Here is a 27,811-nt window from a genome sequence, read left to right on the forward strand (position 1 = left end):
GAGGAGAGCAAGGTTGTAGTGTTCCAGTGTGGAGCTTCACACCGAATCTCCACACACACTTCCTAGAGACATACTACTTACCTTAACCTAAGACAATAAAAATCGTCATTATTATCCGTATTCACTTTTGCTGTTTATGACCATGTGTTGTACTTTCTACATGCATGACTGAATATTTCCTCGAAATAACTCTTCCAGTCAGATCTTTGTATGACATCGCCAACATAACACTCCATTAACGTAAACTCAGCTGGCAGATGTATCCCTAAAGAACATGAGCAACAAGCTCCCACCAGAGGAGGGGTCAACATTTTGTTTGAAGACAGTGTTGTTTGGAAAACTTTATTCAGCAAATCTTAACACAAACATCTTTATATTAAAGTAACTTTCTGTATGTACACTAGAGTGAGGCTCGAGTTGCCCAACCCGACAGGCATTCGATTTCTTTTTTGTCCAAACCCAAGGTGACCCAAATATCAATCAAATGTTTTTTTGTCCTCGACCTGTCCCATCGGGTCAGGTATCCACACTCTAATGGGAACATCATTAAATTGGTTGAATATGAGGTTGAAAGATAATCAGAGCAACAGTGGACATAGTTTCTAAAGAGCCTTATTTGTTAAATGCAAATTTTTATTACTGTATGCACCAATAAACAAAAATAATGTTTAAATGGTTAGAAGCAGAAATCTCAGAGATAACATGTTAAACCAGAGCGACCTCAGTGAATGGATGATGGTGTAGGACGTTGAGAGAAGGTGTTTTTTTTAAACATTTTTCAAAACGCATGCAGTTTAATTTGCTATAGATTATATGAACATCTACCTTAAATTGTCAGAGAGAGAAAACTCTAAATAAATCTCATGAAATCAACAAAGTTTAAAATCTTGACACTGTAACAGGCCTTTGGTTTAATTTCAAGCAGAAGGAGAAGCAGTGAAAATCCAGAGATTACATGAAAGTAAATGACTCGCGTAGTAGAGCCGCCTCCAGCTTTAAATGACTGAGTCTTCATGTCTGATATGATTGCTTGAAGAGAAGAAACACTCTGCTGCAGACTTTGTTTCATTTGGTTCACTGACCTGGGGATATTAGAAACACAACAAATGACGTGTAGCAACCAACAGATCACTGAGAATAAACATACAACACTGATCCCATCAAACTACCAAACTGTTCCATATGTATGAATTAAACTCTGAGGCCCTCACCATCAGTGCCAATCAGCCTGGAAGTGACCATACTCTTGCGAACACCTTAAGAGACAAAAGATTGGGCAATTAAGTGGCTTTCATGAGCCTCACATGAAAAGCAACAGATGGAGTCTTGAATCAAAAGCCCTTTAATCGGTGTCTTCTACCTTTGGGACAGTCAGGGTGTCCGCGAACGTTGGTGCCCGGGATTGGGGTGCCCTCCTCGTCCACGCACCAGCAGAAGCCAATGGAGGGCCAGCACTGGGCGGGCAAGTAGCGGCCCTGCTCGTCACATTGTGGCTGGTAGGCACCGAACCTCCCGGGAATAGGTTTAGCTTGTGTCTGGCATTTGGTCATGGCTGAGAGGGAAAGCGAAGTGGAGATTAAGAAATGGAATTAAAGCAATAGATTGACTGTGTCCATGTTTGCAGTGAGATCATTGAATGGAAAATGTAAGACAGGGGTTGGTTACTAGTATTCACACATGACTCTGTGACAGAATAAGCATATTTGCTAAAAGGCCAAACTATTGCTTTGAGGCTAAGAAAGGTGGATTTACTACAGCTGTTTATTTGTCCAGTGGCAAACTATGTTATATCTACAGCCAGAAACCTCAGTATCACATTTGACTCACAGCTGAATTTTGAAGGTTGTGTTAATAACTGTATTAAATCTTTAAACTGAAAAACGGAGCCAAACTCACACCAGCTCTGTCTTTAACTGACATAGAAAAGCTTATTCACATCTTCTCACGCCAGGACTAAAGGAGCAGGAAGACTTTCTCTATGTCTCATTCATTCACAATTCTCCTTCACTCTCTCTTCTGATCAGCTGACTGTTGGATGTTTACGGTAATCCAATCACATGTGGCCATGATCTCTATCAGCCAATCATGTTGTTGCCGTCCAACTTTAATTGTGTTCTTGTTCCCATTGCTGTAAGCTGACATTTCAGTGATTCACTGTCACCTCTAGTCTTCATATCCATGGTCCAGTCATCTCATCAGATCCTCATCAGAACCTTCTTAGCTCCAAGCCGTAGAGTAGATTCTACATCAAGAGTGGTAACTAAGGTTGACCTTAAATCCCTTGTATGAGGAGACTATACTCACTAGCACTTTCCCTTTTTTTCAAATTATTGCTTAAAACACAATATTATAGGAAAGCCTTTTAATGCCTGATTTTAATAGATGTGTATTGTTTCTTATTTTAAATTTGTCTCATTTTGTTCTGTGCTTTTTTGATTCCCATATATTTTATAAAGCACTTATTAACCAGCAGCAGAAATAATATGTGGTTCACCTTTTTGCACCAAACGAACGAAAACAATTGTAAGAATTATCCATCTTGTTAACGCACTCAGCATTTCTATATAACATTAATATTGTCCCAGTAATTCATCACATCCTGTGCTGCTGTATGATGGAAATGTAATGTGTACCATCACAGCACCAGTGGACAAGAACATGAGTGAAGTTGCATTTACCTGGCAGAGACGTGGAGGATTCAGACTTGTCCTCAAGATTCTGATAAGAGATAAGAGAGGACAGAGGAGTCAGATAATTCAGTTTACGTTCATCGTGCACCAGCCAGGACAACCATCTATTCTTCAACATGTCTGTGAGCACCTGGATACAATTGTGTTGAAATTATTCTTGTCCTCTGTTACACACAACATCTATTGCACTTCTGTCCATCCTGGGATTCCTCACCCCTCTTTTTTTCCATTTCAGTCAAATTATGATTTATGAATATTTGCTGTATAAATAAAATTGGTTTTAAATGATTGATTAACTTAACTAAATATAAAAAGGTCCCAGTAAGCAGTTAAAAAAAACTCACGAATGTCTTCGCTGTCGTGTCTTTGCTGTCATCCAAAGTGAAATCCATCAGCAGAGGCATGCTGTTCATGGGAATCCTCACTCGACTCATAGCTTAAAAAAAAAAAAAATTTAAAACAAATTATTATTTGATTACAAAACGCAAACAAAAAAGACAGTAAATGGGACAATTGAGAATTTTTGAGAATCATGGAAAATGCATATAACATTTGAGAAGAAGAAGAAACCAATGGATGTGTTGAATGCTGGATAATTAACAGATACACACATAAAAGATGTATAAGGGGGGACTACATATGACACAAACTGAATTCTTATAATTAAAAGATCAAGTTAATGCAGTAAACACATGACTTCTCCCCTGTATGAATCATCAGTAAAACTTTCATTTCTCTGTCGGTCATTCAGATCAAGTTCCTCAAATCAAAGTCTCACTTCTGTCTCCACGTCATTCCAACATCCCCCTTCTCCTGTTCCCCTGTTCTGAGGAAAACTGTCTGATAATGACGCATCGCATTTGTGTCATTAACTACAGTGTGTTGGGTCATTTGATGACGTCCTTTACCTGGGGAGGATCGAGTCAACTGCTTGGACATCTTCTCCGAGTCCCTCTGCAGAGAGTTGATCTGCTGCTTCTGGCCGTACACCATGTAGGCAGTGAAGACCTGGCTGGCCACCAGCAGACACACCAGTGTCGTCAGGCCTGCCACCTTCAACGCACGACTGTTGGAGGTCCTGATGAAGTGAGGGAAAAATACAAATATGTGACCAAAAGAGGATGACGCAGTCAGGGGGGGATAGCAGGACAAAGATGAAAGATACTTAAGTTGGGTTTGACCATTTAGGAAACATTCCAAGGTTTAAAAGTGATGCTGAGGGGATTTCTGTATGGTGTGTAAAGCATGAATGGTTGGTTTTGGTTTTACACAGTCCGGCATACACAAAAGAGGCCCTTGTATGAATATTAAAACAAATAGAGAAGTTTCATAATGGTTCCTAAAATAAGGCCTGACCCATGAATACAATATATTTTATGCTGTTGATAATCAACCAATAGGATGTTGAAGTGTCACTAGTTACCTGGCAGATGATCCTGGTTTTATAGAGGAGAGAACACATCCAGGTGATTTGCTGAGCCTCTTTAAAGTATGTGAACAATTGTAAATTTATTTTTTTGCTCATAAAAGGGAAGAGGTCACAACATTAATTTATATAGTAGCAGTAAAATTAAAAATGAAACTTCAACCCGGAAATACAATACATCTTCTATGCATTGTCCATTCACTATGTATTAGGACGTTTGTGAGTTAGTTCTGTTTTTCTCTCATTGTCGTGAGGAAATACGCAACGCAGAATCTTTAAACCTCTTCAAAAAGCTCCTCAAGCACCTCCTCTTCACTAAGGCCTAGGGCCTCAGTTAAAGCTCCACCCTGCTGATTATTTCCATCTTGTTTTGTACGATTACTTTTTTCCTTTCTCTTCTGTTTTGTTCTCACAGACATAAGCAAAGGCACTTTATAAATGCAAGCCATTATTATTATTATTATTAACATTGATCAGGATTGATACTGAAACGACAGTTTTTCTCTGCAGTTAATTATGAACCAATAGGATTACAGCAGCATCATGAGTTACTAGGTAGACAACTTCCCCTGGTGCGAAGGAGTTCTCAAGTAGGGAAATAAAGATGCCTTAAGGTAAATGTGTCAACCAATAAAAAGTAGTAACAGAATAACAAGTCTGTCCTAAAACATAAGATAATATCTGGGTGCAAAACTTAAGAGTTAATTTGATTTTATTGTTCTATTTCTTTTATTTCAATTTGATGTATTATTATTGCAGTAATTGTTTTTCAATGGTACTATCAAACAAGCAGCACTTGTTATGGGAATATTTACATTACAGGTTCCTCTCACCTCCTGGTTGCATGAGGTGTTATGAGGGCATCCTCACTGCCTGCCAGACTCCCTCTGGCCTGGGGACGCTCTTCATTGTCAGCCTGGTCCATCTGAATCTCTGAAGCTTCTTCACAGCAACAAACTGGAGCAAAATCCAACGGGTCAGACTAATAAACTGTCTGTAAAATGAGGAAGGAGCAGTGGACAGGTTCTTCAGAAAGGTGAAGGATGTGGAAAGTCCCTCTGTTATAAAGTTCTGTTGTGGGATGGCTCTGTGGAGCTGTGACAGGGTGAGCTCTGATTGGTCAGATCGAAACAGCATCACTTGTTGATAGAGGCAGACAACAGGCAGAGGAGCCGAGGTTTATTTACAACCTGTATTTCAGACTTTTATCATATAGTGTCTGTGCTGATTCTATGATCCTATGGTCTATTTGATGAAATAATAAATGTAAGTTTAATAATTTTATAATTAAATACTGTTACAAGATAAGATTAACACCTTGAAAGTGTATTACTATATATATATATATATATATATGTATATATATATAAAATACACACATATATAATATAAATACTAGAAATAGATGTATTTGGCAAAGTTACAAAGACATTTTAGGGAATAAAAATAAACCATCAAGGCCAGTCACATGACTAAAATACACATCAGTAGTAAGTAACCATAATGTGAATTACTTCTATTTTTCTATATTCATAATCATAGTAATCCAGGCCTACAACAGGAGGATTGCTTGTTTGGCTGATTGATTTGTTTCGCCCTCACTATGATGAACAAACACGGCCTAGCCTTCTTCTGAATTTGTTATTTTCTTCCCAGAACTACCTCGTCAGGAAGTGAAACCAAAACACAAGAATCTATCAAGCAAAGCAGCAGAAAAGAGAGAAGTTTCTACAAATCACATCGCTAGTGGCAGCCTGTTGCAGCAGCTCTTGCTCGTTTCTTTCCTAACATAGTCATGGTCAATCAATTCAATATCAATCAACTAGAATGACACAGGGAGCGCAAACCTAATAGTCTCCTTAAATTCAATCAATGAATCATCTATGAATTATTCCCTGAGTAAATAATGAAAAGATTGAAAAACTGAAAAAAGAAAGTAAAAAAATATATCCTGGATCCGGCCCCTGACTCGCCTCAAGACCAAAAATGAATGGTTCCTTCCCTGACTAACATCACATCCTTCCTCCAAGTTCCATGGTAATCTTTTCAGTTGTCTTTGTAAAGATCTTGCTCACAAACAAATAGGATGAAGACATTAAGCCAAATAAAGATTGGGTTGAATTCAACTTAGATGACAAAGACGAACTACTGAAAAATACAGTGGTGTTTTATTTGCAAATTAAAAAGCACCGACAATATTAGTTACACTGTAAAAATTATTGACAACAATTACAAATCTTTATCATACAGTCCAGGAGATTAGTACCATCATTGCTGTTATGTGTTATCACTTAATACTTTATATGGAGAGACTCAGTACCTCTGTACAATAGTTGGCAGTGAGAGGACATGAGAGGAAACAATCTTATCGACACACGAAACGATCCAGACTCCCCTCAGCACAGCACTGACGCTTCACACTAGAGGAATGGGCCGATGGAAAGCGTAAACCCAAACACATTCAATAATTTAGGTCTACCCAGGGGGTTTGCGTAATATGTACATTACAAAGTCAGGAAATAAAAAGGACCGACATGTGCATTTGTTATCACATCAGAACATTGTACAAAACTATTGCAGTAAGAGCAGCTTCTTGTTATCTATGCTTGACATCTAGTTGCAGTGGTAACACCTTGACCGACAACCTAACATCCGAACGGGGACATTGTTGGTTTGCCTGGCAACTTTACATGTTTTTCCCAGAGACAGCCCCCCCTCCTCTAAAAAAACAAAACAAAAAAAACTCATCTAGTAAAAGAAATAAAATATAAGACAAAATATACAGTTTTTGACAAAAACCCAAATGCTGCAAAGGGATTTTGAGAAGCATAATCTTGTTCTGTACACTGTCTGAATCTGTTGAACCAGAGGGCTTGGATTAAACATACAGTAGCTAGCTTATGATCTTCTTCACAGATTATAGTTGGAGCCGGTTTTGTTAGTTAGTGTGCTTTCCCGTAACCTGTATATGCTCAGAGTCCATTTTCACTTAAATATTGTGCTTTCGACGTCCATCCTGCTGCTCCGGCTTCAGCCAATTCAGTTGGAAGTGACCTAAGAGACGGCTGAGGTGAACAGTTGAACTAACTGTACAGTACATGTGGCCTATAGGGAGAAAACGGAACTAAGATGTTTAGTTGTGGTACATTCTACAATAACGCATTGCTGTCTGAATTAAAAATGAAATCAGAGAAAAGAAAAGAAAAAAAAAAAAAAATCCAAAAAAAACCAACAACCCCTCAGACCTCCATGTGGTAATAGTTAAATAAAGACTCTGTCCTGGCACTTGTAAATGTGATAACTAGATTCTACCAAGGCCTATCAAGTAAGGCTACAACATGCAGCCTGAGTCAAGACGCCAGATCTCCCATTCTCCGCTCATAAAAACATATATCAAAGGCATTTGCAACCAATGTCTCTCTAGTAAACCAGGCTCTCTTACATTTAGTCACTGTTACTTAGCGTGTTCTCATGAGCTCCAAACAACGCAACTCATAGCCAGAGACAATGGCGATTCTCTTTCGTCGCCCTGTTTTTCCAGAGGTGACGTCTCCTGACTGCTCAAGCTTCAGACATTTTAATCCCTCACTCTGATTTTCAGGAGGAAGTTCATGCGAAGAAAAGAAGAGCAGGGAAGTGATTATCAAACACTGAAGGTCCCTCCTCCTTCAGGACACAGTGGAGGCCGCCATGATCACCACCGGGTACCAATGGCTTCTCAAGGCGCGAGCTGTCAGCCGCTGAAAGCAGCTGCGCTCTCCTCTAGCTCAGCCTCCACTGTTTGCTAGTTTCATTTGGGAAGATCACAGTAAAAGTGTTGAGTTCTCGTGTGGAGTCCCATCCTCAACTGTCGAATTATTTCCATTTCTTTCAAAACTGTTTGGAATCTTCAACATTTCAGGACTCCCTGGCCCGTGTCCGTCAGCAGGGAGAAGCAGTGGTTCAGTGTGTTGAGCTGATGGCTGCCCCTTACGTGGTGCTGCTACCTGGTGTGGACCAGCTCCTCTCTGAGCCAGCTGGGCAGCGGCTGACCCATCCTGTAGAGCAGCTTTGACAGCTCAATATTGTGATCCCTATAGTATTCCCTGAGGAACCCCTGGGACTGAAGGAGAAAAAAAGCAAGATGAAATCAAAGAATTCTGCCAAAGAAATAACATTTAGGCAAAATATCAAGACATAAGATATATCTCTTGTTAAGGATCCTACCTCAGCGTCCATGTCAGGGTACCTGCGCCCTTTACTCTTCCCCAAACACTTGGTCTTCCCTCCCTCCAGCAGCTGACACCAGAAACCTTTCTTAGGATCGAACCTGTACACAAAAGAGAAATAATGAAGTCAAGAAATAGTTCAGTATTGCCTCTTAAGTCACATGAACAGTTCCCACCATCTTAGGCTCCCAGCTCATTCGCCCTTTTTATCCAATCACAGCCTGACGTGTAAGCTGTCACATTTGAAATTGTTCTCTCTCCATCCTGTCATTCAGCTGTCAGCTCAGTACTGTGGTCACTTTTACCTCTTTGACACCAAAATGAACAGGTATATTCAGGCTTTATAAATGTCCTTTTACTCCTTTCCAATTACCTGTAGAGGGGTTTTCCACATTTCACGTCACAAACTCACCAAAAACTGAGATGCTCTCTCACCTCGTTGTCTTGTCAAATTAGTGGGTTCACCCGGGTGTCACATTTCCATCACTGCTGATCTTTGCAGATTAAAATCTGCGTCTACTACAGAGTCATTTTACCCGAGAGTGAATGTTGATTGTATCCATTCCCGTTGCAAACGAAGGCAGATGTTAGCAGGTGTTTGGTGTTTTTTTTGACCCAGTGGAAAAGGGGCTTGAGTGACCCACCTCGACCTCAACTCTTGATACTCAGTCATCTTATCAGAAGCCGTCATAAGACGTGCTCCATCCCTCATCACCACCACCACCCCAGAAAACCTAATTTAACTGCGTCCATGCTGTTCTACTTCCTGCTGGAGTCTGAACACTAAAGTCTATTCCTTTGTTCACAATAAATTCAATTTCATTCTAATTCACAAATTTTCATCTGTAAGTGACTCCTGATTTAAATCACATACATGATTACTTCATATATAACCATCGTGTATTTCCTTCACAAAACAAAGACAGGGAGCACACTGTGGCACACTGATGGTTTTATAATTTATACCATGGGCCTAGGAAAACACTCCAGTGATTAGGATCTTACAGATCTAAACAACAGCTAATTTAACCCATAGAGCCTAAAGTTATAAATTACTCTGTAAATGAATTTGTAAATCTGCCAGTTGAAGACTTTAAACTGTGAGGGATTGAGAGCGGAGGAGGATACTCACGCTAAGATCTTGTGGTAGTTGATGATGTTGGCGAGGCCTAAAAACTTCTGGATTTTATCCATGATTGAGGCAGGCTCCGTCTTCAGCATCTGCCCATCTAAGACCAACAGCTGAGCGAGACACAAACAGAATCAAATATTAGAACAGAAACAGGAGCTGAGCAGGTAAAACTAAAGAGTTTCCCTCGATGGCAGGTCATTTTCCTCATGTTCAATAGGATTTAAAGCACTGCTGGTAAGGATGGCACAAGCCTCACCACAATGTGCATGGAAACACACAGTACCTGGCTGGAGTGGTAGTAGTTGAGCCAGCGCTCCAGGTGGATGGCGTACCAGCCTGGCACCAGACAGCGATTCTGGAGGACCCGTAGTTTGAGTGGAGCGTCATGGCCTGCAGTGATGACGTCATGGAAGGAGTATTTCAACGCCACCGGATCATCGTGGGCTCTTTGGTGCTGAAGGTGGACGGGATGTTATTTAAAACAGCACATGCAGAGACATTTAATCTGGGTTAGCGTTGCCAGTGACTGACCTGGTACCAAGAGTATGCTCTGTCTGCGGGGTTGATGAGGATGGTGACGATCTTGGCTTTGGGCAGGAGAGCTGCGGCTCGCTGAGCGGCCACGTCAGAGTCAAAGTAGTTGGCACTCTTCTCGAAGTAGTAATCTGAACTGGTGTTGGAGGGCAGAGGGAAGTACTCCATGTACCTAATGTGCAAAAAACACAAGTGTTGCAAGCAGTTCATCTGGTAAATTTTGCTCTCCATAGATCAGCATAATTTCTCCACTGCCTGTGTGGGTGATCGACCATGTGCAGCATCTCGCATACAAAAATACATCTAGCAACACCACACAGTTTTAATATTTGGGAGCAGCCCACCCACAGAAATGTGCAGCCTGCCAAGTGAATTTAGCTTTTGACTCTTCAGTTTCTTACAGATGCATCTTTAAAAATCAATTCAACCTCCGGGAAACTCAAAATAGTGGATTTCTAATTAAATCAATGTTAATTGTTTTACTACTCTCGCTCTTAGGAACGTCACTGAAGAGCAGATTTGTTGTTGTGTGGGGTCCTAGCATCATTTGCATTTTGATACTTGATTTTATCTCCTTTAAACAGAAACATGCCATCTGTTGAATGAGAAAGTCAGATTAAACTATAAGGTTTGTAATCGTTATTTCAAGTTTATTCAACTTCAAAGGATTTTCACAATTCCAGCATATGGATTTTGACAAAAAACTGTATTCTGAACATTTAAATTATACTGCAACAAAATGCATGTCCTTTATTTATAGCACCTAAACACCATCTCTGTCCTCTATGACTCAATGTATTTGTTCTCATACAATATTTACACATTTTATTTTACAGTATTACAGGTGATACTTTTCTGAACTCATCAAATAAAAAGCAGGATTCAACAACAAAAAAACACTAAAAACAAACATTTAAATGTATAATGTGGACATTTCTAAAAATGGAGCTCAGTAAGTGCAGTTGATTGCTTAGTGCTGCCTCAGCACAGCTACACTACAAAATGCTAAGGTGCCTGCGGGGTTTCTTACCAGTCTATGCCTCTGTGGTAGTTGTGTCCATTGAAAAACTGGATCTCCTCAAAGGTCTCCTTGCTGGGGTAGTTACTGGTCAGGTCGGGGTGCATGCCAAGAAACAGGTAGAGTGCTGTTGTCCCTGAGAGGGCAAAGAAAGAACGAGGGTGTAGATGAGAGGGAGAAAGTAAAGGAATAAAAGAGCAAGAGGTTTGAGGCAGTGCATATTCTGTCATCTATAACCATCAGATCTTAACAGCAAATCATTCTTCTCTGTCTACACTCAAACTAATTCAAAATGCTGAAACCCTGTCAGACGACTTCCACATTGAACTCAATGAGAAACCTTGTTTTAATATCCAACTCCGGCCTGTAGGGGGTGCTGAAGTACCACGCCTCACCTGTCTTTTGAGGGCCGATGACGAGCAGTTTGGGGAAGCGGTCACATGTTTTCTCTTTGGACCAGATGTCCTTGTGCCTTTTGTCCTCACAGGGATCCTGTAGCCACAGAAAGATAAACAATCCTTTGTTTTACGTCTGGTTTTTAGCAAAAGTGCAACAAATATGTACATTTATAAAACACAAAAGAAACCTTGTTAACCTCAGTTTACTCAAATGATCTCCAGGCACAACAACAAAGGAAATACCTTTGAAGAAAACAGGATAGGATGGTTAATGGCATATCCACGCCGAGCAACAATGCAATGTATTGTTCATGACCAAAGCCGTACACACTGTGTCTGGATATGATCTGTATGCAAAGGATTCAAGCTATTTCTGTATCATGTCCTATTTTAAAGGCGTACAACATGTTCTTTAACAGACACATAATCAGCTATATTTTATTTTATTGCAGCAGTCCGTTACTAAAATGGAGGCTTTCCACCTAACATAAACTTTGACGTTAGTGAAAATAAAAATGTGTTGATTAGATTATGTCATCGTCAGCCTCTTCTGCTCACCTGCCAGAGGGGATCCCTCTCAGAGGGGAACAGGCTGAAGTACTTCTGAGCCAGTTGAACAGGCGGCAGCGTCTGCATCTTTAAATTGGTCCACGTCTGCACGAACATCACCAGGCTTTTAAAGGTGTACAGGCCGAGGCGATCGTTCCCATAGTTGGACAGATGGGTCATGAAGATACTGATCTGTGGATGGAAGGAACAAGTAGAGAATGTTTAATTCAAAGAGATGAAGATGTTCACTGATACACGCTGTGTGCTATCACACATGTTGTGTGTGATTGATTTTTATTATTTGCCTCCTTCACATTATGTGCCCGACAAGACACCAATATTTAGAAAAAGTACTAACAAAATAAAGAAACCAGAGCAGCAGCATCAATAACAAAAAAAACAAAGAAATAAAGCATCCTGAAGTTTCTTCTCCCAAGATTTAGAAACAAAGGTAGCCACCTTATAAGCATTAAAATTAAACAACCATTCCCTACTGTCATCTGTACACCAAAACATTTCTGGATTTTGACATTTCATGCAATATAGATTTTCTTAACTCCCCCTCTCCCCTAGCTCTCTCTCTTCTGTCCCCTCTTTTCAACCTATCTCTCTTCTCCTCCCCATTTTTCTCTGCTCACTCCAACTGGTTACATGGAGTCTGGTTCTGTTAGAGGTTTCATCCAGTTAATGTGGGAGTTTTTTTCCTTCTCCACCGTCGCCAAACTGCAGCTCATTGTGGGAACTGTTGAGTTTCTCTCTATTTTAAACCTTCTATGAAAAGTGCCTTGAGATAATGTCTATTATGATTTGGCACAAAACAAATAAAATTGAATATAATTAAATAATAAGGGCAACAAAGAATTAAGTGATAAATAGAACAACAAAGTGCTGAACATTTGATGGTTCCAGATTCTCAAATAAGAGAAACTGATACTTTTATTGGTCCTATATCACAGCACATTTAGTATCTCATCTTGTCTTTACAAGGATCGGCTGATTATGCAGAGGGGGTTGATGTTTGTTGCACATATGGTTATAATAAAAGCTATCTTTTTTATCATCCAACAACAAAACATGTTGATGAATAACACTAATTTTTGCAGAATGTATTTCTGACTTTAATAAAATGAGCTTTGTCCCTGGGGAAAAATGATAAAGTATGACATCGGCGTCACTGCATGAGGCACTGATGAGTCACTGTTCTCTTGCTCATTTAATTTTCACTTCAGACCACCAGTTAAATGGGTTTTCTAAGTGCACGAGACAAAAGCTTTTGTCGTGCGTTTGTGTTATTTCACTCACTGGGTTCAACAGAACGGTGAGGAACAGTTCTCCTCCGTTGATGAGTTTGTCTAGTTCATTGGGACTGCCGGGGTAGTCTTTGTAGAAGATAGTGTGTGTGAAAAGGCCGCATGTCTGCCTCGGCAGCACCTGTGATACAAACAAATGCAAAGTCACCAAAGCAAAACGGCAAAAAAAGAACAAATAAAAAAAATCACAAAGAAATGAATTCAGCATTAAACACACAGAGCATCGGGCCTCTGCTGAGAGCGGAGCGGGGCTGTCACTACTCCAGGCAGTTACTCCACACATTGTTTGCTTTCAATAACATTCACATTATGCAGTTCATCTTGCCAAAGCAAACCTCTTATTCACTGAATCTATATGAAAATTCATGGAAAGGATTGTGCAGTTTAAAGTGTCTGGGGAACTGAATATCAATCATCAGTGAGCAGTGGAGACTGTCCATTCATACAGCACTATCTCAAGGACGAGCACGGAGCACAGAGACCACACAGGCCGACTGAATGCCAACGCTACAAAGGAGCTGGACTGAGGCTGCACTGTTTCCTATCAGTGCTGAAGGTCAACCTGGGAAAAATAGATAAGGATTTTTTCCTTCTTTTGCGCCTCTTGAATATAATATTCCACTTCAATTTTGTTCTCATAACTGTATTATTCAGCACCAGCTACTGCAGTGAAGCTAAATAAAGTGCAGGTTTTTTTTCTGACATTTCACTGTTGACATTTCGGTGAGTTGTTGTGTGCACGCTCCACCTATGCTGTTGCCAGAGATGTCAGTCTCTGTTATGGCGCTGAGGCCTGCTAGGCAGCGCGACTCAGACAGGTGCCTCATGCAAGACTGGTTCACTTGACTACATTACGTCTCCTGCTCCGTGGGAGAATACAACAACGCAGCCAGACTAATGAGATGATTGGCTTCTTTCGGGACTTCTGTTGCCTCATTGATATGTGGTAAAAGAAAACAAGATTCCGCTGTGCGTCTTTGGGGACAAGACGCAGTCAAAGAGGAATCGAGGATGATGGACAAATGCAGGATAAAGAACAACTGCTGGCCTTGGGACCGGAATAAATACACAAGAATTGGTGGAGATGGAGTCATAATTAATGAATGATGGCACATGTAGATGGTAAAAAAGAACCCTGAAGGGGATTACTGGCTGAAAAGAAATGGGTGTTGAGAAGCAAAGTGGAGGAAAAGCAACAGGCTGGAGGTAACAAGATAATGAGAACTTACAGAAGAAGGGGTGTATGAGTGGTGGTCTTACGCTAATGCCGCTGTGGATGAAACCTCGCCGGAAACGAGCAGGCTTCAGGTGCGGGTACTCCTCCGTGCTCGTCACCTTGATGCCCCACACCTTCTTCCAGGCATCGTACAGCTGAATGTGGACAGGGTAGACGCCTGAGTGGTGCGGCGCTACCGCGTAGCCCATGTTAGTGGGGATCCCGTGCTCCTGGAGGACGAAAATACACAAGTGACGGTTAAAGAGACAAGATGAGAAGAGAATGGAAAGGTGCCATAGGCGAGACTCACTAAAACCATGATATTCACGGGTGAGAAGGTCAAAATTCTTAAGATGTTCAAGGTATCAGACCCCTTTTTGATACAATATATGATCAGCATTTTCTTCAACTATTGCAGTGGCCACTCTAAACTTGCCTGTTTGAAATGGGTGATGCTGGTTGCAGCTTTGTTTATGAAACTGTAAAAGTGACCTGCAGTAATTGAGCCACGACAAATAAAGACTCAGTCCACAGAACCCTCAAGCTGCACCACAGCCGCTGCACAAAGAGCTCCTTGACTGTTTACGCAAAGTTCAATGAAGCTTGACTCAGTCGGAAAAACCCTGAACTGGAGAATCAGTTGTCGTGAACACGCTGTTGTTGTGATCTTCAATGTCACTCACAGTGATGAGTCCCAGCCACCGCTGCTACAGAGCGCAGGTCCTCTTTTATCAACATTGAACGAATCATGTGTCCAAATTGCACCAATTTCAACGCTGCACTTCCTCAGGGCCGTAACTATACACACGTCATGCCCTTGCCAGATTCACACTACTGACGTAAGTATGAGGGAATTAGATAGAAAATGAAACAGGATGTAATCCTATGTTATTTTATTTTGTTGATATAAACCTGTTTGCTGCCTTTATGCTGCGTCAGAGCCATTTCACAGCATCAGCTGGCCTTTATTGTGAATCTGGTTTGCACACTGATCGTCAATCAAAAATAATTTAAAGTAATAAAGTCATTTTCCGCAGTGTTTTTTCTTTGAGGATCATTTTTAAACGGTGCAAGAGAGTAATTGAACAGAAAAGGAGCAGCCACAGTGATAAAGAGCTGCAGGCGACAGAAAACACACCTCCACAGCAAAGTAATCAGTTCCATTGTGCTGCCTGGCTAAGACTGAATAATGGCTTAAAAAATGCTCACTGTGCTCCCCCAAAGATGTGATCTGACCCCTCACGCCCCTGACTCACCATGGCAAATTTCTTGTTGAGCAACATCTGCTCAGCAAGCACCGACTGGTTGTGGAATAGATGTGGCTGCATGTGGCTCCACATGTGAGGAAACCACCAAAACTCCTTCACGTAGGAAAGCAGCAGGTCGTCTCCCAGGTCCTCCTCATCAGAGCCTAGAGGGTGGACAGCCACACGGGAAAGGAGATGGAAAGAGACGAGGGAGTGAAGAGAAACAAATGGACAGATGAAGGGAGAATCAAAAGGTGAAAGTGAGTCAGTGATGATGAAAGGGATGTAATGAAAGTCAAAGAAAAAGTTCAGATGTTGAAGTGAGGAATGTGGGGGATGAGCCACAAGAGGAAAAAGTAGAGACATGAAGTAGAAGAAAAGGAGTAGAGATATTAATATATCTTGAATCCAAACTCTGCAGTGTCAGAAGTGTTATCACTTTCAGTTTAGTGCACACTCTTATTTATCTCTGCTTGAGTTAACTGCAGCAAAACCATATCTTACCAGCGTGAAAGAATTTCCCTGAGAATCCCAGATTGAAGGTGAAGTTGGGCACATGGGTGCGCAGCTCCCTCTGTGTCTCCAGCAGGGCCTAAAACAGTGGGAGAAAAGAGCAGTGGGTCAATCCATGGTTTGCACTCGCACTGGTGCACTAGTGCATTAATGAAGAGGCGAGAACACACAGGCACACGCATGCCCACATACATATTTCATCCTGCAAGTTTCTTTCAGTAAACATCCAACATCCACTCCCAGTTGCCTAACTCCGCTCCTCCATTCTGTTTGATATTTTGCTCTCTTCTGATTTGGGTGTTTGTTTCATTTGATCTCTGCGCTGGATAATACTCCCAGCACACACCCTCTCTCACTCTGAGATTTTTGCGTCTTGTCAGGGTGTGATTTGTTCCTAAAAGCTGTTGCTGTTGCAAGTGGAGGCCTTGATGCTTATTCCATAAGTATTTCTTATACCCTCTGCCGCCACATGCGAGGGGGGTCTGTTTTGCTCTGAGGGGACACAAGCAAGGAACTTTTCAACATTCTTTGTATGTGTCAGAGCCCCTGAAATATTCATTGCTCTGGAGCTTCTGTGACAGTGTGAGCAGTGGGGCCTGTCAGCTTTGAGTGGCCTACTGGGACGAACGCATTCAAAAGGAGAAGAGAAGCGAGAAGAAGGGCGTTTCTTTATGACTGGCAGAGGATAGCACATACAATGTGTGAGGCACTTCTTATATTTCTGCTAAGGGCTGTTGAAAACACTGGTTGATGAATACATAAGTGGGTTCACTTTCTATTCAGATAACTTTCTTAACAATTCAAAACAGTTGCAGCTCACTCACAAACTCACCTTTACATCAGGCACTTTCATGCGTGTGCCCTCTTTACCCACAAAGATGTCATCTATATCCACCAGCAAGTAGCGCTCCAGGGACAGCGAGAGCCTCTTCCCTGTCAGAAAGGCCACAGCATCCACAAACACCAGCTTGTGCAGCCAGAAGACCAAGTTGTTGCCGAACAGGACCCTCTGGATGCCATCGTGGAGCCCCAGGTCCTGCACCACAGATGGGAGCAGGGCTGCGTTCTGCCCCATCGATGCAATGCTCTCGGCCGATTGGGTCTTTGCCAGGAGCACAGGCTCGTATGTCGAGTGGTTGGACTGGAAAACTGTCCAGTCATCCCCTGGGAGAGGACCTGGCAGGGGCTGTCCAGATCGAGTTATAAAGAGCAGAGGGGACTTGGGGTTGACCGTGCAGTCCTTCAGACCCAAGTTAGAGTGCAGGAAGAGGGGGAAGCCTTTCAGCTGTGCACTGAGCAGACTGTTTTCATTGGCCTGATCAGAAGAGAGACAGAAACAAGAGAGAGAAATCAAACAAATTCATCATACACCAGAGTGATGAAGACAGAAACGTATAAGATATAATTCCCCCAATTTCTCCAATCATGTGTGAAATAAGGAATGTCAGGCCTACTCAGATGTGAACGCATGAGGCAGCTTCTACCTGCTAAGCTCAATCTGCTATGCTCCGAGATTGCAGTCAAAATGAATCACCTCCTGCCGTGTCCTCTAAGATTCAACGGCGGTGGGTTCGGTGATTATTCATTGAAATTTTCCCTCTCACATTTGTCATTCTCTCCGTCTCTCTCGCACCACTACAACCGAGGATATACAATTCCCACCTTCTCTTGCTCTTTCACTTCTGTATCACTTAAAATTTACCACTGTGTGTGTGGGCGTTGGTGACAGCATCATTAAGTTAACACTGACATGTACTGGGTGGTGTCCACACTGTGGCGGCTAATTTTTGTGCATTGCAGAGACCAACCATACTCGATTTCTCAAAAAAACAACATTGATATAGTAAAAGATTACATTCTTTTTTTTTAACATTAACTTTCTTTCCTTATTACTTTAGGTCCCACATTGTTGTATTTGTTGTGAAAATCCAATATGTAGAAATATTATATAGTATAGAGGTAATTTGATAAAAGGTGATAAAATGACAATTAATTTCCACCGAATAAGAAAATAAATAATGCTCTATATGTTCTCTGCATGTTGTGCCATTAGTGTGTTTCTTTTAATACATATATACATTATGTTTTCGCCCCTGTCTGTCATTCTGTTTGTGAGCATGATTACACAAAACTACTAAATGGATTTCCATCAAACTTGGGTTGATGACTAGATGACTTGTTGACTAGAGTTGAATCCTGGAATTTGTTTCACTTGATGAGAATAATCAGGCATATTGAGGGAACTGATATTTATATATTATATATTTTCAAAAGGGGACTGTTGGGCTTGGTGGAGGTATGTGCTCTAGTGCCATTCTAGTTTAACCCAATTTTATATAAAAAACACAAATACATAAAATATACAGAATTGTAACTGTCAGTACCACAGAATAAATGACTGTACAGTTTATTCAGCATCTCTCCTAAACTGTTTCAATGAAACTAAATGTAATAATCTTCAAAATGGTTGACTGCATTTTTATTAGGTGGGTGTACCTAATAAACTGAACACTATACTGCGCCAGCTCCACTGCAAACAGTTTTGTTCAGAGAGCAGAGTTCTGTGGTGTGTCCAGGTTATTGGGATGTACGACCTCGCTCCGCTTCCTCCTCTCCCAATAGATGGTATATCCCACCAGGCTTTCCTGACCTTCACCTACACTGCCTAACATTTCTGCACCACCATCTATGCCTCCATATCTCGCTCTATATTCTTTCCATGGCTCAGAGATGGTGATTAAAACCATGAGACCTGAAAAGTGGCCTTGGGCAAACAGGCTCAGCAAAGGATTACTGGCAGAGAAAGAGAGAGTAGGAGAGATATAGAAGGAGAGAGGAGTGAATATCCAGAGCAAATCAAATAAAAGGAGAGAAAACAAGGAAAGGGTAACAAGAGACTTGCCGAAAAGAGTGAGGGAGGCCAGACTAGAGAAAATAGAAAAACAAGAGAGATTGAAAATAAGAAAAAACAGTGAAGTGAGATTGAGGCAGGTCCTGTGAATCCTTAGAGACTGTGCAGCCAGATGGACAGGGCAGAAGGTGTGAGTGAGAGGAGGGAGAGGAGGGAGGGGAGGGAGGGGAGGGGAGGGAGGGAGGGAGTATGCTGTTGTCCTAACCTTGAAGAAGCCAATGATGCCCACTCCATATTCCACACAGTATTTGTCCAGCAGCTCTCGGTTCCAGGCATCCAAGTTGACATACTTGAGGATGTTCTCATAAATCACCAGTGTGAAACGCCCCCGCTCTTTGTCTGTCAACGTGGGCATGTCCCCTTTACCGGGAGAGATCTCAGTCCGGTATCTGAACCGGCCGGACTCCAGAATGGCCACAATCTCCTGACCCAGTTGAGAATACTGGCTTTCCACAAACACCAGAACCACAGGATCTGTCCTGGCCCCTCCGGGATCCACCCCGGGGCCCCCCGAGACGCCCCGGAGAGGCAGCAGTCTGGACGGCGTGACCCTTGGGTCATCTGTGTCGGCAGACGCACCTTCGGCTCCAGACACGCCCCCTCCCGATGGCTCCAGCTCCCGCTTGACGCCATAGAGGAAGTAGGCAGAGATGCAGACGCTGACGGTGCAGAAGAGGAAGAGGAGGAGGAGGGAGGTCTGCAGGGGGAGGAGACGGACCAGCCGACGGAGGCGTGTCACGCATCCCAGCATCGTCTCGTGCCCACACCGTTCCGCCCCACCGGCCCAGCAACACGCCTTGGGGGCAGTCTCTCTCGGTGTGTGTAGACAACAGCGAGCAGTGATTATTCACAACAAAGTTAGTCTTGTTATGGAGCGAAGTAGAAAAGGCGTTAAGGTAGCAGCTGCAACAGCTACTGGAGAAAGAAATGAGACGGTCTCACTTTGGCTCTCCCTCATATTGCAGCGCTTCTTATGTCACCATGGCAGAGGAATGTGGGGCCTTGGACCACTGGTACACACTGATGCCTCAGAGGGAGGTTTGGCAGGACGAGTCACTGGTGCAGAAAGATGATGGAAGACTCCATCACCTGTCCATCATGCGAACCTGCCAACCATGTGTCGACTAGATTTTTCTGCAGTCTTTTGATTGGAGAATGATCTCGGGAGGAAAGCGAGGTCACGCAGGTCATCTCAGCAGCACAATTCCCTCAGGTTCGAAGCTCCTGACCTAGAAAAACAACGAGAGGGAGGAAAATATTGTTAAAATATGAAATCGCGGCATCAGCTTCGATAGAACAAATGACATATTGCTTTCTTTTGTTTTGTAGGTTTAGCAGCGTGTGGGAGATGTGTGCATACTGCCAATGCTCCAAAAGTTCGCTCCAAAAGTTCACTCCAAAGTAGTCCTTGCTTTCACCTACACAAAGTAAGAGCTGTCAATATCCCCCCTACATGCAAACACCTAACCCTTGCACACACACACACACACACACACACACACACACACACACACACACACACACACACACACACACACACACACACACACACACACACACACACACACACACACACACACACACACACACACACACACACACACACACACACACACACACACACACACCACTCATGCAGCCTCCACACAATCAATAAGCAGAATGTGAGTGACAACAAAGCCTTGGGGCAAACCAATTCCCAATTCAGTCCAGTTGTGAAGCCATCACCCACGGGTACAAATCTTCTATTTCCCTAAAATCCTCACAGCATCAAGACTGAAATGGAAGGCAAGGAGACGGGAGAAAAACAAGCTGATGGGAGGGAAATGATCCATGAGCAGAGGAGTGGGTGACAGTGACAGACAGACCTGGCAACAATAAGGGTCCTTCACTCCGGCAGAATACCCCCCCCCCCCCCCCACCACCACCACACTCAATATAGACTCCTAAACCCCTCTCTGCAGACCTGTGGTAATATACAGACCCTTTAGTCAGTCTTCATCAAGCAGAGTGTGAAAAGTACAAGATGCAGCTTTAGACAGTGCGAGCTAGTCACTTACAAAAACATCATTTCTCCATTTAGAGGCCTGGTGGAGAAAATGAGGCCGAGCATCACACTACTGTTGCATGGAAATACTCTGCCTACACAGACACACACCCCTTTATAAAACCCTAGATACCACATTAGAGCAGAGTCGCAACCCTCTCAACCCAGAGACATTAAACAGTGACCACCAAGCCCATAAAGACTCTTCAGACACAAATCTGACATAAAATGGATTTGATAATGTCATCAAAGGGTTTATTAGTTTCACTATAAACCAGGGTTTGATTAAAGGTGAGTAACATTAAAAATACAAGAGTGGCCATACTGTGTTCAGCACAGCGAATCCTATGAGCAATGATCATCCATCTGACGACATTACAATCAATACATTATTGATTTTACACAGCTTGATAGGAGATCATTATTTCTAAGAGAATTCCATAAAGATAATCCCTGATCGTTGAAGTTATCATTCATGTGCACACAGTGCTACACAGACCAAAAATCAAACTCCCATAGTGTCCCTTTAATATGATCGAGGTCAGCGTTCTGCCGAACATCTCTGCCCCCTCTTGGCCTTCCAGCCAAGCTTAACAGGACGCCTTAAATCTCCTTGCGAGTGCAGCAGAAGAAAATCTCACTTCTTTCTCTCTGAGTCGTGTCCAAGTCTCCTCTTCCCAGAGAGGCAGAGTCTAATGTAAAGCGAGGCCGTGAAAGAAACGGTGGGCGTTCAGAGAATGTATTGCAGTGGAGCCGACGAAAACCAACAGCTCTGGTCGCTTAAACATCCCTCGGTACCTTGTTTGTTCATTTCAGAGGAAGCTGAGGTTCGTGCCACAGCATATCAACGTATGATTAGCCACAGGAAGTGACTGCTGCTCTAAACAGTGAAGCAAAAAAGAAGACAGGGGAATAAACTTTCACCATTACAGGCTCAACTGTTATTTCAGGTCACCTGGGCAAAGAAACAATTTCTAGTTATAAGTCTGAGGCAATAACTAATTAGTTCTGCCAATCAATGACTTTAGCACAATCTATAGATGCAACTTATTATTTTCATCACCGACTAATCTCCTCGCTATTTAATTGAATAATTATTCATTTGTTCAGTTTGTAATATGTATAAACAACTAGCCAGCATGTTAGAAAAGTGACTCGGGGTTATTTACCTTTACCAGCATGTGCTTCCATTTGATTTTGCATACATAATTACATTTCCATGTCATACTGATGACTGTATTAATAATGCAATAATGATTTAATAGTAATTTCTTCTTAATGATTAATCAGAATAAAGTTATGGCCGACGTCTGCAGAAAGACAGAATTGAGCTCCTCTTTGACTTTTAACAACACTGCTGACATGGCTTGGGAGCAGATTAAATGGTGACACAACACAAACACAGCAGGGCCACAAAAAGGCTTTCTTGCCCAACTTGCAGCAGTGATGACGGCCTCCCAATGTTGACCTTCAGTCTGTGATGCAGAGAGCGACAACTGAAGTAACAAGGGTGGAGGGGGAGATGTGTGATGCTGGCCAGAGTGAGGGGAGCAAGAGAGGAGCTGGCAGTGAGAGCTAAAGGCCTAAAGGTTGAAGCAGGGAGATCAGGCTGGCTGAATAGAGAGTATGATACATTAGACTATAATGGAGATGAGGATATAGCACGGACTGCACAGAATAATGGCTAATGGATCTCAAATACCTGCTCTTCTATCCAACCTAATTCGTCTTCCACTTTATGTGCCATGTATATACCTTAGACGTCAAGATACAACCACAAATGCTCCTCCGTCCTCCTCCTCCCCAAAATAATAGATGCAAAAATGCAGGGAGGAAGAAATGGGAACATGAATATTTCATGTTTAGCAGAAGCTCATACGAGGTATATCCAGCAGACAGTCATAATGTAAAGAGCAGCCAAAAGGTGTACAGAGCCTGAGACCCACGTTTCAATCTGCCAACGAGAATCAGTGTCTTAAGTCATGCATAAAGGAGAGGCAGATGGAGACTAATATGTATCTGATAGCCAACCTTTTCATTCTCAATGATGGAAGGAGCACAGACTGAATATGAGTGCTGTAATTGCACACGTGGATTATAAGAACACCTAAATGGAGCTGGCAGATCGGCCGATAAGAGGCGAAAATAGCTAATGCAAAGCCAAAAAAGGGAGATATTCAAAAATATTAAGTGGAAAGGGAGACAAAGGAAGAAGAAAAGGATGAGATGATGCAAACAGAAAAAAGTGATTGGTGGGAGAAATGAGCGAGAAATTCAGCCCCAAGGGCAATAATTAATCTTGCGGCTTTGAAAACATCAATTAAAATATATACCTCCTGATTTTATAGCAGCTGAATGACGGTGACAGAATGAAGCGGCGGAGTAAACAATAGCAGGTGATGGCCGAGAGGACGGACAAATGCATTTCCTCAGGGTGGGTGGTCACTCTAAACCTGCTCGCGCTACATCATGGGAAGCAGGCCAGGACCATACTGCTAGATTAATGAGAGGCGATGAGGAACAGGAGGACGGAGCCTGGTCCTCAGCTGTAACAACTCTCTGGATAAACACCACTAAGGTTGGCCATATGTAGCCTCGCACGTCCCGTCTCCTCGTTCCCCCTCCCTCCAAGACACTTCTTTCAAAGTGTGAATAAGACTAAGTGCCCCAGGGCTTTTGAGGAGAGTCAGTACATTAACACTGTCAAGCCAGAGTCTGACTAGCTGTAGATGATCCCTTCGACAAATAAACTTGTAAAGTAGAGCTGGACCCTCTGAGCCCCTCGGCTCCGGGTCCCGGCTCTTCCCCCTTCTCACCCCCACTGCCCTGCTGCCCGATCTGTCCCCTCGCCGCTGACTGACAAAAATAAAACGACCCTCTGTGTTTAATCACCACAGGCCTTGGCAACCGCACGTTCTCCATGGAAACGCTGAAGTTGCCTCGTGTTCAGAGGCATGGAGAACATGCAGAAGGAAATAGAGGGAGAATGGGTAATCCACTCATCAAAAGGCTACTGTTGTTACTGCTACTGTCACTTTTCTGCCTTTGTCTGTGTATTGATGTGCATGCAACAAAATGGCTTGATCACAGCGGACACAGACCTGAGAGACTCATTAGAAGATCTGCAATCCAAATGATCTCACTACAAAAAAAAGCACACAGGCTCTATTTGTTTTTGTTCCTGAACAAATATGACTTGAGCTTTTGTGCAAACACTCAGGTCTCACAAAAACAGGTTCAGGCTGACCGTTTGAATTGTTCCAGCGGGGGGGCATGGGTCAAGGTTAAATGGGTAGGAATGACGCCAGTGTAATCCCTAATCTGTAATCCTGTTAATCTCGACACTGCAAACAGTACCAAATGTGCTTATGCCAGCTCTGTTACAGTGTGCGATGCCTTGAGGGGATTAAGAAACAAGACACAATAGAATGAGAGGAGGCGAGGACCGAACATTATTTTAAGAGAGAGGTGTCAAATGCTATGAATCTTCACTCCTACTCTTATTTTTATGGTGCATGTGTTGTTCATTTAGAGGCCTCACTAAAACCCAAGGCGACAAACTCCATAGTTTGAGGGGTTGAGGCTGCTGTCGACAGCTACAAGAGCCACTGTGTTAGAATTCTCCACCATAAGCAGTAAGAAGCAATGCTAAGGCAAATTTCTGCATTTGCATTCAGCCTCCTACCCTCTCTTGTGAGAGATTAAACTTCAAAAAGCAAATTTTTCATATTTCTTTTGAAGCACATTTAAAGCAACAAACAGGCACATAAGAGAAGCAAGAACTCGGCTTCTTTAAGAAGTTGCTTTTTTTTTTTTTATTTAATTTTTTTTTTTGCTTAAGCTAGCCCTGGCAGTCATCAATATAAAATCAATCTGAAATTTAAATTCCATTTCATGTGTTTATTGTGCTTGTTGTGATTAAAGGCTCAGGCCGTGAAATAGTGTGGAACGTGTGGCAGCGTATCCTCACTACGGCTCCTGCCTCTTACCCTTCAGCAAATCTGAATGCTCAAGCAGGCAGTTTCATTTTAGCTGCAAACATTTACACCGACACTTCCCTCTCCCTCTGTCTCATCAATTCATTTCATGCCACTGCATGAAGGACAGAGGACTCGGGAGGAGAATATAGTTTTGCCTTCTAATTCTCTAGAAAGTGACTTTCAGACCATTTCCCCTACCAAACCATGCGGCTGAATTATCACATCATTTTTCAGTACCTCAATTTACTGTCCCCAAGACTGAGGCAATTTCACAGAAGAAAAATGCCTTTCCTCAGTACGCCCGTGCCCCTCCAATTACATCTCAAGGCCCTACTTGAAGACCTCGATCCCAGCGCTGTCATAATTAAAATGATTGCAATGTTATTCGTCGAGATGCTAATGGGACAAGAGGCAAAATCATCTTCAAATCCAGACAAAGGAGTGCAATCTTTTCCCAAAGAGCAATTATCAATAGAACGGAAGACAGCAAAAGTCTGTTCAATGACAATTCGGAGAGAAGCAGGGCATCTCTGTACATTCTTCAGCAGACAGAGCAAGATCCCACCTTCAGACTTCCATTAGAGGTATCACACCAGATCCCATCTTCACAGATATCATCCTCCATGAGGATAAGCTGAACAGGCACAGGCATAATGGCACAATCACTCATTCATATCATGTGGGGATGATTAAGACCAAGATGAATAAAAACAGAGGGCAGAGAATAAAATATACATGGCACTCTCCGAGTCTTTTTCATCTTAGATAAGACTCCCAAACCTCCCGTCCTCTTCAGATCTGGGCTCTAGAGCAGAAGCTATAGGGAGAGGATGGATCCGAGAGCGTAAGGTAGTGTAAAATGGATTACCTCACAGTGGGAGAAGCTGAGTGGATGAGCTGTGGGGGCCACTGGGAAAAATGTGGATGTGGCAGGGCGGAGACTAAGCAAGGACAGGTCATTAGGGAATGGTAGAGAGCTAAGAAGTGAAATGGAGACTTCCCTCACTGGTATTACCCCCCTGGGCTGAAGAGAAGAGTGGAACCATCATCAATAGCCTTGGCCACCTCCATACAGTACATATAAAAAACTGCGCACACACACACATACATATATATATATACACACACACACACACACACACATAAACCCCTCCTGCTGATAACAACCAGCAGCTCACTTCCACAGTATATCTATTTATAGACACTGTGCCCCATTTACAGGCATGGGGACACTGGATCTGTACAATAAAAAAAACAGTTGAGAACATAGAAAACATAATTTGTAAACTGCAGCCATTTATTAGCAGTTGTGAGGGAGTCAAGGAGATACAGATAGAAACATTGCAGTGAGCTGAAACTCCATGAGGATGAGTCATTATTCATACGTGACGACAGATCCAAACAGTCGAGGTGCCACGTACGAATCTATCTCGGAGTCATCGGCTATCATCAGATCATGAGTTAGCATCTGTGGGGGGGTACTGCCAATATTTTGGGGCTTCCGGTGTTAATAGTGGGTATCAAGGCCAAGACTCTATCTTACAATCGCTGTAAACCGTTAACGGTTGGTTGAGTCCATGAGTCGTCTGTTTCCAGATGACATTTTGGCTAATCTCCATCAACAGCTATCTGCATATGAATGCAGATAAATTAAAAAGATGATAGCTGATACATTTCAATTTGTTGTGTTCTGCCTCTTTTGCTGTCCACACTGAGCGATTACCTGCGGGCAACCAAAGTTTGCTCAGACGTGACTGGTCAAACTAGAAATGGAAACCAGAAGGCTTCCGGCCCCTAAAGGTTGTCCACCACGCACAGATTCTGCATATTCACATGTAGCATCTGTTTAAACTTCAATTCAATTCATGTGGTTCCACGCAGGACAGAGTAATCACACACATACGGAGAGAATGGACTGATTAGGCCGAGGACAAAAAGAAACAATTGACCCCACTTTGATGCCTGTGCATATGATTTCCTCTGAGTGACAATGCAGACTATTAGCCAGCAGCCACCCCAGTGAATGTGTCACTGAAATAAATAATTATTGCCTTCATTCGTCTTTTTGATGGTTTGACATCATGCATATGGATGTCCTGTGGTGTTGAAATTACACCAGTGACATGTTTATGTGTGGAAATTATAGGACGGACCTAAAAGCAATGAATTACTCCAGCCCCCACCCCTCTGCACTCTACTTCCTCCCTGCTAAAAATTAAATCATACACTTGCGTGAAAAAGTGTGAGCTCACTCTATTGGGTTTGTGAAAGGAGGAATAGGCTTGTAGTGTCTTGGACAGCCAACGCAGGGCGCAGGGAGGTGGTGGCAGAGGGAGGAAGGGGTTGGTCATTTATCACTTTTGTCAGTCCTGGTGGAGAGGGGAGGTGGGGCAGAGGGGGCTTTCATATAAATTGAGTGTAGGTGGAATCAATGTGGCGTTGTTGGCTAGGGCAGGGAGGGGTGAGGGAGCCAGATCAATGCTGCGGGGAGTGACTGTTTGTTCCCTTTGTTTATCTACCGTCATCTCAGGATGCTGCTGAAGGACAAGGGAGCATGGCGGGCAGCACAATGTCTCCGATGGGACCGAGAATTCGTAATGGGTCTCCACTTCTGCAGACAACAGACATCAGT

General features: G+C 42.7%; 2 protein-coding genes across 3 annotated transcripts in view; both read right to left on the reverse strand.

Annotated features, from left to right (window-relative positions):
- Nucleotides 1–328: 328 nt before the first annotated feature.
- Nucleotides 329–6,108, reverse strand: cd74a (CD74 molecule, major histocompatibility complex, class II invariant chain a). The gene is made up of 7 exons (XM_020081381.2): nucleotides 4,950–6,108; nucleotides 3,599–3,768; nucleotides 3,035–3,126; nucleotides 2,679–2,718; nucleotides 1,361–1,552; nucleotides 1,212–1,256; nucleotides 329–1,082 (listed from the first exon to the last, which is right to left on the reverse strand). Exons 1-7 carry the CDS (start codon nucleotides 5,039–5,041, stop codon nucleotides 1,075–1,077), a joined length of 639 nt encoding a protein of 212 aa, XP_019936940.2. The 5' UTR covers nucleotides 5,042–6,108; the 3' UTR covers nucleotides 329–1,074.
- Nucleotides 6,109–6,265: 157 nt separating this feature from the next.
- Nucleotides 6,266–27,811, reverse strand: part of ndst1a (N-deacetylase/N-sulfotransferase (heparan glucosaminyl) 1a) — a 41,152-nt gene continuing 19,606 nt past the window's right edge. For both annotated transcript variants that reach the window (XM_020081116.2, XM_069531531.1), the window contains 14 exons: nucleotides 19,358–20,381; nucleotides 17,074–17,556; nucleotides 16,233–16,320; nucleotides 15,738–15,892; nucleotides 14,526–14,711; nucleotides 13,258–13,386; nucleotides 11,965–12,147; nucleotides 11,404–11,500; nucleotides 11,021–11,144; nucleotides 9,988–10,162; nucleotides 9,740–9,910; nucleotides 9,457–9,566; nucleotides 8,323–8,425; nucleotides 6,266–8,218 (listed from right to left, as the gene is read on the reverse strand). In XM_020081116.2, the coding sequence (XP_019936675.1) occupies nucleotides 8,099–8,218; nucleotides 8,323–8,425; nucleotides 9,457–9,566; nucleotides 9,740–9,910; nucleotides 9,988–10,162; nucleotides 11,021–11,144; nucleotides 11,404–11,500; nucleotides 11,965–12,147; nucleotides 13,258–13,386; nucleotides 14,526–14,711; nucleotides 15,738–15,892; nucleotides 16,233–16,320; nucleotides 17,074–17,556; nucleotides 19,358–19,903 (2,670 nt within the window). In that variant the 5' untranslated portion in view covers nucleotides 19,904–20,381 and the 3' untranslated portion in view covers nucleotides 6,266–8,098. The remainder of the gene's footprint in view (nucleotides 8,219–8,322; nucleotides 8,426–9,456; nucleotides 9,567–9,739; nucleotides 9,911–9,987; nucleotides 10,163–11,020; nucleotides 11,145–11,403; nucleotides 11,501–11,964; nucleotides 12,148–13,257; nucleotides 13,387–14,525; nucleotides 14,712–15,737; nucleotides 15,893–16,232; nucleotides 16,321–17,073; nucleotides 17,557–19,357; nucleotides 20,382–27,811) is intronic.

The sequence above is a fragment of the Paralichthys olivaceus genome, chromosome 9, assembly GCF_024713975.1.
Source record: "Paralichthys olivaceus isolate ysfri-2021 chromosome 9, ASM2471397v2, whole genome shotgun sequence".
In the NCBI taxonomy this organism is placed as follows: domain Eukaryota; kingdom Metazoa; phylum Chordata; class Actinopteri; order Pleuronectiformes; family Paralichthyidae; genus Paralichthys; species Paralichthys olivaceus.

What these genes read in the sequence shown, in the direction of transcription:
- cd74a (XM_020081381.2), bottom strand. Translation starts at nt 5,041, where the DNA reads ATGGACCAGGCTGACAATGAAGAGCGTCCCCAGGCCAGAGGGAGTCTG. An exon ending in ACACCTCATGCAACCAGGAG is followed by an intron (nt 3,769 to 4,949) that starts GTGAGAGGAACC and finishes TCACTTCATCAG; the next exon opens with GACCTCCAACAGTCGTGCGT. An exon ending in GTTGACTCGATCCTCCCCAG is followed by an intron (nt 3,127 to 3,598) that starts GTAAAGGACGTC and finishes TTTTTTTTTAAG; the next exon opens with CTATGAGTCGAGTGAGGATT.